The following is a 12529-nucleotide window of genomic DNA, read 5'->3' as shown; positions in this document are numbered from 1 at the left end:
AATACACCATATATAGTGGTACTGGTAGTGGGCATGGTGTGGTGGTATGATTTGTTTGAACAAATGACTGATAATACACAGTGGTGGAGCTAATATTTAATCCTGCTATCTGATAACTAGAAATGTACATGATTTTTTTTTGTCAAACAATCCCTTCTCATGTGGCCACAACAACGATTTAAGTTCAAACGCTGAAAAGTAACAAGGAATTTATTATTTTCTGATCTAGTGACAGTATCAATTCCCATTTTCGTTTACTCCCTGGTTAGCAGAGTCTCCAATTCCCAAAGCCACAGAAAGCATGGTCATCACTGTCTCGGTGGGAGAATAAGATACTCACTCTTGTACTGCCCGTGCTATGGAAAGAGCTGTAGATCCAGTTTCATTGACACTATCTAAGGTCACATTTGGCAGGTCGTCATCATCACTCTCACTTTTTATCTGTCTAGGAGACAATCCCCGGGGATCCACGTGTGCTGAAGGAAAATTAAAAAAATTGAAAATATAAGGTAGCTTTACGCACTCAAGTAAACTGTGGAATATAGCAAAGCCACTCAGCAATTCTGAGGTAGACTCTAAGAGTATTTGTTATAAATGTATGAATACGATAATACAATGCCAAACACAATAATATAGTTTATTGTTACAAAATAATTCAAATAGCAGTTTTTACCCCCAGGACTGAGGACCCCCTAGAAGTACCGTGGACGACTTCTGTAATTAGAAAATTGCATTGCAGATCACTGTAAGGGTAGCTTCACACTAGGCAGATGTGCTGCAGATTTTATGCCAAAACTATGCAGCCTATTACAGTGCAAGCAATATGGCGGAGAGATCAAGATATCTTCTCTATAAAAATCCACAGCATAAAGTAATTTGCACTGCGGATTTTAAATCCACAGCATGTCATTTTATGCTCCAGGTTCATTGTAGATTTATTGCAGATTTTACCCATTGAGTTTAAAGAAAAAGTCAAAATCCCTAACATATCCAAAATTCCTGTGGATTTCGTTGTGAGCCACTTCAAAATTTGCAGGAACAGTTTATCATATAAAATCTTTAAAAAAACCACACAAAAAAACCCCAACACATTTAGGGCGGCTTCAGCCGAGCGCGTATGCATACGCAACATGCAGAGAAAAGAACCCATTGTTTTTAATAGGTTCATTCTCAGTCGCTTTTGCATGTGCCGAATTAAAAAAAATAAAACACAACTTGCTTTAATTTAGGCGCACATAGACGTTTATGGCGAGTGCATAAATGTGCACCTAACCCCTACAAATTGCGCAATAAACTGTGCAATTTCACAGGGGAATCAAAAACACCATGGGTTGGGGAGGGGGGGGGGGGGATAATTAGGCTGCACAGGCCTTTAAGTCACAGAGTGGGTGTGTTCAACTGCTGATGTGAACAGTTCCTGGAGAGCAGAAACCATGGTAAAATGCGCAGATACACGCGCTAAAGTGCGACCTTCACTGCACAAAGTCGTGCCATCATGTGCATTTTTTTGCACTTATGATTGTCTGAAGCCACCCTTACTTAGCTTCTCAATCATCTTCCCTCCTATAAAGTGACCTTGGTGACCCAATGGTCTCTCCTGTCCTCCAGTGGTGGTATGATAGGTATTATTGTATCTTGTCACCACCAGGAAGCTAGAGGTTTGACAGGGCTTGGATGCAGGAACGCTCCCGTCACACTCCTAGAAGAGTGACAGCGGCCCCGGTAAGGGGAACACACAGGCACTTTAGCACTGCTGTGGGGCCCGATAAGGTCAGAGCCAGTGCAGCGCTGCTGTGCAGAGGGCGCCGCGGCCTACAGTGACTGCGGGTCCAGCAACACAGCTGGTATACTCACATGGGGATACTGCTGTGCTGAGTTCCAGGACCTGCTCCATTTCTGTGCGGGTTTCCGCCTGGACGGCTTCCATTGAAATCAAGGGAAGCAGTCCATTCTGTGGCCCTTCCGCAATAATCATTGCAGAAAGGTCGCGGGATCTGCGTCATCACCTAGCAAAGGCATGGCATGATCTGTAGTGCGACGGCCGGTGCTTCCACAGTACAGATAAAGAAAAATCCGGACAGGTAAGTGGGGTCACCGGCTGGGCACAGAGTCAGATCCTGCATGCCAGATCCGCCCCTGTTGTGTGCAGGAGGCCTTACTGCACAGAAGGAACACTGAATGCGTTCCAGCATTTTCTTTCCAAGTATGTGAAGGTCTTCGGTAGGACACTGGTTTAAAAAAATAAAAAAATTATAAAACTGGTTAAAATCTTAGCAAACAAACAGCACTTGTGCCTGCAGACAACAGCTGTAAAATAGTACTAATTGTAAAGCGTACTGTATTCAGCACTACCGATTACTGCAGAATAGGTGGCTGTTTCGCAGGCGTACCCTACAATTTTGTGCGTTTGTGGTAAGAGGTGGTTGCCTGGAAAATGATGATTTTATGAGACATGTAGTCTTATATTCTTATTACTTCTTTTATGGTGATTTTAGAGAGCTGCTGAGAATAGCAACACATAAATTACTACTGACTGCTTGTATTGTACACACTGCGCCCTTATGAATAAGAGATAGCGGTAAACAAGAAAATAAGAGGCTGAGATTTCCCTTGTGGCTGTATTTAATGTTTCTGTGCCACTAAATGTAAATACATACTTGCTATACATAATCTATACAAGCATGTTAAATGAAATACTCAGTGACCCATTGCAATTTAATGGAGTGTGGATGCATTATTATAAAGAGCTAAAACATTGGTAAAAGCTTTTGATATCATGCCACTTAGGAGAATGCATGAATTAGTGGGAAATATGTTGTTTGGAATAAAAATTAGCCTAAGTGAGCTAAATGGCACCATGTGTGATAAGTAGGCTCAGTATTACAGCGCATTCCATACTTTCCCAAGCATCCAGGACTGCTTCTGGATCCTGAAACAAACCCTTGCACATTATTCTGTTCATCGGTTTCCAACTCTAACGTACCCTCTACACAGCAAAACATGGTGGGTGACCATTACTGATGGCGATTACTACAGTGCCAATAGCCGAGGTCATCCAACTGCCCATAAATCAGGAAAAGCAGACACATTTGCACGGTTATAGGGCATTACAGGTCTACATTGCTCTTTACTACTGTTTCATGCACAAAAGGTCTCCATACAAATAATACTCCTAATACAGAGACCATAGCAATCTATAGGGCCAGACCGCACTCCAATGACACAGATTTCAATTGCATACATGTAGAGTTTTATTTTTTTCTTGGCATGGGTTTTATGGAAAATCAAACACAACACTCTGCTGTGTTCCATCAGTTACTATACTGTAGAGGCATTGTCTCCTTGAAGGGAGTATTTCATGAATAGGGTACCATATGGAGGAAAATACTGGGGCACAGAATATTAATGGCTCCATCATAGTATGGAGCTGAAGGGATTCTATATACTGCTGGAATAAGGCCCATGTACACAGTTATGCCATATGCAGGAAGTTTAAATCTATGTACACCTTTATAGTTTTCCTTCTTTTTGGAAATGAAGTATTTTTGTAATTGGTTGTCATTAAAAAATTCTGACGGTTTGATTTCTATGCTTGTATTATTTTCCAAGGCACTGCAGCCTGGAGGACTGAAATCTTTGCAAATTCTAATCAGTCAACTGACTGACTCCTCTCATAGCTTTCTCCTCTGTTGTGAAAGTACATTCACTGACTTTCCACTGAGCTATTACAGAGGGTTGCTTGACAGTGCCTTGGGATGGTGGAGGAGAGCAGAGAAAGCCATTATCACACAGGGCTGTAATTCACTCCAGGTGAATATTCTGCTCTTATCAGCAGTGAGGAGGAGACAAGTGGCAATTCAGAGAGAGGATGAGTTAGACTAATAGATAGCTGTGTAGTATTGAATGGGTGTTGTTATGCTACACAGCCTTTGGAAGAGGAAAGGGGAGTGGGAGCTGAGCTTGTGGGTGCTTACAAGAGACCATTTGATCAGTTCTAAAAACACCCCAGCCAGAAATTTGAATGCAGAGGAGGCTACAAATCAAATATGAGGCTTTCTAAATGCATGAGAAGGGAAATTCAATGCAAAAACGGGTAAGTGCATCATTTTATTCTTCAGGGACTTACTAAGATATGTATGTATTTATTGTTCACACACAAATGTTTCCATAGACTTTTAAAGGGTTGCACACTTGTAAACTATTGATAGCTTATCCTCAGGATAGGCCATCAATAGTAGATCAGCAGGGGTCTGCTGCCCAGGATCTCCACAGATCAGCTCTGGGCCAGTGAGCTTGTATTTCTGCAAGAAGCAGACAGTTCCATTCCCACTGCAGTGGCCCAGTTTGGTATTACAGGTAAAGTTCCCATCAATGGGAACTTTGTACCAATATGCCTCCCCACTGCAGTTAGAACAGAACTGTCTGCTTCCTGCAGAAATCAACTCAGTGCACAAATGCATTAATAGTTTACAACTGGACAACTCCTTTAACCCCTTAAGGACCAAGCTGTTTTGTACCCTACGGAGTAGACACTTTTTAGGGATTTTACCCATGTGGCGGTTTTACTGCCCTATTTTGTTTCCTTTAGCTACCAAATTTATTTTTACTGTGTATGGGGCGATTTTTTAAATATCTTTTTCACTGACTTTTTTCCGTTTTTTAGTTTTATTGGGGGTAAACTAAAAAAAAAGGATTTTCTAACATTTATAGCTTTTTTTATATTTAGTATATTTATGCTAAAATAAAAGTATGGGAATGGGTTCCTCTATTTCGGACGTTTTGATTTATAGTATGTATGGTTTTGGCTTACAGGGTGCATACGGCGACGGTTTTGGTTGACATCGGCTTTGCGTTATTTTCTTTCTTATGTATATATTGTTGTTTTATTCTGTAATTTTTTTTTGTGTATGTAACTATTCTTTTTACTACCCATGTCCCCCATGATGTCATATAAGACCTCTGGGGGACATTCCTTTTTTTTTTTTTTTTTTTTAATTTGACGCTTTCACACTGTAGCTGGGGCATCCATAGGTGCCCCAGTTACAGGGGAAAGCAACCCCTATAGTGACAGTCACTGGCAGAGCTGGTCAGGGTCTAGTATGACCCTCTGCTGTAGCAGGGAACCTTGGCGGTCATGTTACCTGCCGTAGTGAAAGTTACACTGTACTTTTACTTTTGGAGTGCACAGTGCTCATTGAGCGCTGTGTTCTCGGGGAAAGAAAAGGCAGGAAGGGTTAAAAACACTAACAGCTGATAAACCGTCCTGCCTCTAATTAATTGCAGAGCCGGAAGCTTAAAGCGCTGCTGTAATTTTACCATCGGCAGTGCTTTAAGCCCAGGACCAGGCACCGTATATTTACTGTGCCTGGTCCTTAATGGGTTAAGTGTCATAGTGCTTATGATAATTTTGTAGTCCTTACTGGAGGCTCAAGATGAACAAAGCCATAGGTCCCCTTCAGATAAAAGCGTTTCAGTATATGACGTTATGGATGAGGTTAGAAAAGTGAAATGTAAAACTACATGAATATCTAAGCTACAGTGTATCTAACTGTAATCTATGGCAGTCCCATGCACAAGATGCAGCTGTATACAAGTCACTGTCTGCAATAGGAACCATTTTCAAAAAACAGGTACAGTGTATTAATACATGAGCTCCTGGAGTTAACGGGGTTGTCCCGCGCCGAAACGGTTTTTTTTTTTTTTCAACCCCCCCCCCGTTCGGCGCGAGACAACACCGATGCAGGGACTTAAAAAAAAAACCGCTCAGCGCTTACCTTAATCCCCACACTCCGGTGACTTCTATACTTACCGGCTGAAGATGGCCGCCGGGATCCTCCTCCTCCGTGGACCGCAGCTCTTCTGTGCGGTCCATTGCCGATTCCAGCCTCCTGATTGGCTGGAATCGGCACGTGACGGGGCGGAGCTACACGGAGCCCCATTGAGAAGATAAGAAGACCCGGACTGCGCAAGCGCGTCTAATTTGGCCATTCGACCATTTTAGACGGCGAAAATTAGACGGCAACCATGGAGACGAGGACGCCAGCAGCGGAGCAGGTAAGTGAAAAACTTTTTATAACTTCTGTATGGCTCATAATTAATGCACAATGTACATTACAAAGTGCATTATTATGGCCATACAGAAGTGTATAGACCCACTTGCTGCCGCGGGACAACCCCTTTAATGTTCTCTATAGTAGCTCTGGAAGCAAGTCAACACTGTAATTGTGGTTATGGTTAAACTGCTCAATGCTTGTAGTTATTCTCAGATGGTGCTGAAACCTCTTTGTGAGCCCAGCAGTTGTGCAATGTCTTCTAGTTCATCAAGGGAAGCCTAAGAATAGTACAAGGAGAACAAGCGCCCCAGGGCTGCTGTTTGCTTTCTACAGCCAGATTGGTGTACAGTAAGTATAGAAAGGCAGAGCTTCATCCTCTTTAGATGCAATCAGCAGTTCAGTAAATGGAACCAATGTAGCTTTTTTTCCTTCTTCTCAATGAATTGTTCAGAGCACAAAGCACATTCTCCTGCAAGGCTTCATACCACGAGTCCCTACTCTGTCACATCCCAATTTACAGTCTTCCCCTATTCTGTTGCCTGTTAATGTAAATCAATGTTCCATAGTAATGTGCTAGTGAATTTCTGATTTAAACTTCAGAAAATTAAGTAGTTTAGCAAAACATTAGAAAAACTGCTTAGATGTCATAAATAGTTATCAAAATAGGACTAAAAATGATGATGCTATAAGTGTTGCTGTCAATAAAATAACAGCTTTCAAACCAACATAAAGAATTGCATTTGAAGCAATTTATGGAACACATCAGGCCCAGCGGTGTGCACTGTACCACTGGAGGAGCAAACATAAAAGCCATTGTACAACAAACATAGCCTTGGGGTTCTGTACTCCAATCATGTTTTCAGTAACCTCGCAGAAGTGAAATAAAGCAAAATACCCACATTATAAGTCTGTTTTACACATCATCTATATACCGCATTACAGGCAAGAAAATGGGATCATTACGATGTCCTTGTGTTTGAAAGACTGATTTCATGTTACCTTAATAAAAATATTCAAAGTCATTAATACCACATAAATACTTCTATTACTGCTTGAAATTCACGTATGGCTGAGAGAGTACATTTTGTGCAGTCAAGAGAAACAGATTTACGGACTCATACCAATTGTATCTCCTTAGAGGTGATGGGACAACATCTGTGGAGATACAACTATGAGTAAGATTACTTATTAGAGTATTTCAGTTACTTTAAAGCAACCCTCCGGTCCTGGAAAAACAAAGATGGCCACAATGCTTCTCTGACTGTCTGATGCATACTAATGAACAGTATGCATCAGTGTACTAAGACACTACACAATGACTGGTCAGCACAGCTCATATGGGCAACACTGCACAATCAAAGCAGGTGTAGTGTCTTAGACTAATAATATATACTAAGACACTGTGCGCACCAGGTAGTCAGAGAAGTAGTGCAGCCATTTTTGCCTAGCTCAGGAAGGTTACTTTAAGTTAATGCCCATCCACAGGATAGGAAATAGCTCGCGGATTAGTGGGGGACCAACTGTTGGGTTCCCAGCTAATCACCAAAATGGGTCCTGTGTCCCCTGTGAGACAGACAAAATGAATAAGGGGCAGAACACATGCTCAGCCACTGCTCCATTCATCTCAATGGGTCACTGCAAATTGCTGGGTTCAACTGCTTGGCAATCTCTGGTGCTCTCATTGAAATGAATGAAGCCATGGCTGAGCATGTGCACTATCGCTCCATTCATTTCGCCAGTCTCAAAGGACACAGAATTCCCAATCTGGCATTCGGTGGGGATCCCAGAGGTCACAACGATCAGCTAGCTATGAGCTATTCTGCAGATACACAATAATCTATAATAGGAAATAATCAGAAATTCTTTAACAGAATCACCCAAAAAAACAGAATGCTGTATTTTCCCCATTCTTGGGGAAAGAGCTCCTACTATAGAGTAGTACTACACAATCCTACTATCTCAAAGCCAAGTTCATTTACCATTACAGAGATACATTCTAGTCACTGTATGTTTAATGATCAAACGCTCTTAGCAATGAGGGGGAGGGGCATTGGTTTTTTTCAACTTTAATTACTTATGGAAACAACTAAGTGTGTAAAAATGGATACAGGGCAACAGTCAACATTTACAATTTCTGCTTTGGGTGACCAGATGGCTTGTCTCACCCAAAAAGGTTTTAATATAGTATTTACCTTTAAGATGGCTTCTTCCATCCTCCAACAGAGGTACCACAATGGTCGAATTCATACTCCCTGGTGACCTCACAGCCGTATAAACAACAGGAACGGACTGTACAACAACTGGTATTCTGTGAACATGACTCAGTTTGTTAGACTGTAAGTTCATGGGACCAGAAGGTGGGACGGGGTGAATAATGTGCAAAAACTGCTGTCCACCAACTCCAGATGCTGAAGCCACAAGAGGCCCTGGAGTCAATACTGTTGGCACAGATGCTGTGGATGGTACAGAGGTTATCACTGTTGGTGAAGAAGCTGGACGGCTGGATGAAGATGAAGAATTAGAAGAAGGTGAGGCTACTGAAGTGGTAATGGAAAGCGGAGAAGACGACACTCCTCTCGGAGAGGATCGAGCTTTGTTTATTGACAAGTCCACTGGTTCTGTTTGTGTTTGAAAATGGTCAGTTGCCAACAAGTCCTCTGGAGGTTCTGCCTTCACATTGTTGAGGAGGAGGGGGACAGCTTCCATGTCCTGGTAGCTGTGAACTTTTGGAGACTGATTAAAAAAATAAAAAAAAAAGATTAATATCAAAATCTAGTCAGTGTTTCAATAAAACATTGTAAAGCCATAACTGCAGACTGTACATTGGTTTATATTCTCATATTATATCTAGTAGTTCTGGTCTTCAGAATAAAAAAAAAGTTGTCCTAATAATCTTATTAGCGGTGATTTATACTGCATGTAATTAAAGTTATAAAACCGTTCTCTAGATGGCCTTTTAGCAAAACTATAAAACTTGAAGTATTGTATTATGTGCAATTTAATATGACAGTTATATGGAAAATCAACTAATTAAATAATAAGACATAATGAAGATCCTAAAAACATAAACCCAACAATACCAGCAAATGGATTTAGTGCATTTATTAACAGTGCTGACCTGAATTCAGTTACAGGGAGAGTCAACAGTTAAGACCATCCAAAATATCTCCTGAACAAAAAGACATACAAGTAGGGAACTTTGTAGAACACTTACATGCATGGGGGAAACATTTTGGCACTATGGTGGTGCCTGACTACCATCTTGGTGGCAGCTATTTTGAGTTCAGCCCAAGAAAATTCAGTGGAAATGGGGTCATGGGATACATGATTTAAGGGTATAATTTCATAAAACAATTGATAGGTGCAGTCACTTTTTTCAACACCTGCAATGATTTTCGAGTTATGGATGATATGGTGTATTAATAGAGTTATGTTTGAATTACGTAGTATGGAAAACACTTAAATCACATTTCTTTTCAGGTACCAGAAGTTAACAATCCAGGACAGAATTGAGATCATCCTGATGGTCGGTAACGGTTGCTTATGTGAGGTGGACAACATTTTCAATGAACATCCAGGAAGTATTTGTTAGGGTCATCTTCACACAACTTCTTTGCAGTTGCAGGTTGTATTGGTTACACTTGTGTGTCTTGAAGATCCTTTTGACAGTTGGTTGAGTCACAACATGTTCCAGAGCGAGCCTCCTAGTGATTTTCTGTGGGCTCTTCGTGAAACCAGCTAGCACAGCTGTCGACACCCGGGGATCGGCAACACTGCTAGGGTAACCAGTTCTCGGTTTATCATAGACTCTACCTGTTCCCCTGAACTACTAAATCAGCCTCCTGACAGTTCATGCAACTCACTGGCCACCTAACGTGAATGTCTCCTACCAACCATCAGGTTGATGTCAGTTCTGTCCTGGATTGTTAACTGTATCTTCTGGTACCTAATGGGGTTTTCCATACCACATAAATCAATATAACGTTATTAATACTCAACATACATCATCCATAGCTTAAAAATGGTTGCAGGTATTCAAAAAATGACTGCATTTATCAATTTCTAACAAAATCCTCCCCTTAAATCATGTATGCATGACCCCCTTTTTAGTGACGTCACCAAGGCTGCATCCAAGATGGCTGCCACCAAGATGGCCCAGGCACCGCCAAAGTTTACTACTTGTATGTCTTTTTGTTCAGAAGATATTCTGGCCCTGACTTTTGAATCACCCTGTATTTAACATGGGATCATTTCCCTTGGAAGTTAATGCTTCACAGGAAACAGGTCTATAACAGATCCTAACAAATATATGAAGGGACTTGGAAAGGCTCTGGAAGTATAATTTCTTTTACATGTGAATGTTACTTGCATTCACTTATATTACAGAAAGCATGGCTTAGGCTGCCCAGATATGAGATGATAGTCGGCTGAAAGACTCACTTGGTCAATAGTTAGTGCTCTCTATGTCCACGCAAGCGTGCATGTGTAACAAGGGTAGAAAGGATTGTCTCTTGAGAACAAAAGGATATGGCAGTTGAAATACAACTGCCTGATCCTTATCTCCCTCGACATATGCCATCAGGAGAGAGTTGGAAGGCCCCCATACACATTAGATAATTGGTAAATATTACCAAAACCAGCAGATTTGGCCAATCTATATCTATTGTGCATGGCCATCCTACTGGAGCTTTCGCAGGTCTACATTTCAAGACAAAATGCTTAACAGCAGGGCATAGTGTACAGATTTGCCATATGCAGGGTAGGTAAATAAGTAGTCTTGAAATGTTGCAGCTGATGTCACTTCTATCCCTAAAACCCTATTTTGCTGGATACATTATATTTGCGCTGCATGATCTAAAAAAAAAAAAATCATTTTTCATATTATGAATTTAAAAAATAAGTAAGCGCCATTGCTCAGCCAATCACAGCCGGCGCTTCACAGCCATTCAGTGAATGACATCACGGAATAGCTGTGACTGCTTCATCGAGCACTGGCTCTGATTGGCTGAGCAACAGCTCTCATGACCCAATCACAGCACTCACTTGCTGGAGACTGGGTATTCAAAGCCCCATCACCAGAAAGTGAGTGTCAAAGCTGAGGACACAACAGCCTGCCGCAGCAAAAGAGACCAGCGCGAGTGAACCAGACGCCGTGGGCTACGTGAGTATAGCTCCCCCCTGAAAATAAGACACTGTGCCTCTTTTGGGGCAAAAATTTATGTAAGACGGTGTCATTTTCAGGAAACACAGTAGATCAGTACAATGCAAAATTAATTTGCAAGTCAGCAAACTAAGCTCAAGGTTTCTAGTACAGCCTTCTTGTAGATGGACTGCAAATCACAATATAAAGTATTCTGGTTTTTACCCATGCACTGTGTACTGATGACCGGTAAAATACGCAGTGCTCAATGTGTATTGTGCATCTGTATCTGAATCTCTTTAGAACGTGGCATCAGGTTTATTTTGAGACCTTCAAGCCTGCGTCTCATTGCCAGACAAGTTCTATGTGCATGGTGTGTAGAGCTAGTAGGTCTGACAGTAATCATGCCTGGGTGTGGCTAATAAAATTGACCATAATTATCAATTTGGTTACAGTAAATTGTTGACTTTGTAGCTAAGGGGGACATATTTCACATAGGAGCAGGTAGGACTGAAGAGCATTTTTCCTTCAGTAAATGAAATCATTTGAAAACAGCATTTTATATTTAGTTGGGTTATCTTTGTTTAATATTAAGTGCAGCTTTATGATCTAAAACAGTCAAGTACGACAAATATGCAAAAACTGAAGAAATTGCGAAGATGGCAAATCATTTTCATAGCCCTGTATCTATCAACGTATATCCTAAAATATAGCTTACCATTACTTTCTCTTCAACCCCATTAGTTTTATAGCATTCACACTGCTTTACCAAAAACAGAATATACTGTATATTATAAATGGTGCAGAAAAATGCTATGTATGGCTCATGCCATAGACTTTAATTCTTAAACCATGTATTTTTTAGCCAGAATCTAAAAAGGAGAACACAATCCTCCAAAGAACCATCATTAAAAAAAACAACACAAAAACATCAGACAAATTAACTTGTTAGAGAGTCTTGTGGACTTGTCTCGTAAATGAGCAGGCATACTCTAATATGCACCCACAAAAAACCCCCCAAAAAATAAGTTGTCAACTTCCTATTAAAAGGACAACACTTAAAATATAACAGCACAGACAATATACAGTATCCGGATATTTGTTGAGTGGTCAATATGTACATTTGCTTTTCTGCTTTGTCCTCATATGGGGAATTGTTTATTTAAAAAATTAAGATAGGATATTGACTTTAAACAAAAAAGAGAGACAGACATCTCCCTCTCTCCCTATATACACACACACACCCCACATTAGATCTTCAGTATTATCTGCGTAGTAAAACATGCAAACGTGTAGTGCCTCTAAATCACCACTTGATGGAGCTACAACATATTAT

At 40.9% G+C, this 12529-nt stretch overlaps 1 protein-coding gene across 2 annotated transcripts in view; it reads right to left on the bottom strand.

Moving 5' to 3' along the window:
• Positions 1 to 12529, bottom strand: part of KLF12 (KLF transcription factor 12) — a 165409-nt gene that overhangs the window by 28830 nt on the left and 124050 nt on the right. For both annotated transcript variants that reach the window (XM_066581095.1, XM_066581085.1), the window contains exons 3-4: positions 8246 to 8786; positions 341 to 476 (exon numbers count right to left, since the gene is read on the bottom strand). In XM_066581095.1, coding sequence (XP_066437192.1) covers positions 341 to 476; positions 8246 to 8786 — 677 coding nt within the window. The remainder of the gene's footprint in view (positions 1 to 340; positions 477 to 8245; positions 8787 to 12529) is intronic.

The sequence above is a fragment of the Eleutherodactylus coqui genome, chromosome 1 (genome assembly GCF_035609145.1).
Source record: "Eleutherodactylus coqui strain aEleCoq1 chromosome 1, aEleCoq1.hap1, whole genome shotgun sequence".
In the NCBI taxonomy this organism is placed as follows: domain Eukaryota; kingdom Metazoa; phylum Chordata; class Amphibia; order Anura; family Eleutherodactylidae; genus Eleutherodactylus; species Eleutherodactylus coqui.
The sequence above is the reverse complement of the archived record's forward strand: the minus strand, read 5'-3'. Positions and strand labels throughout refer to the sequence as shown.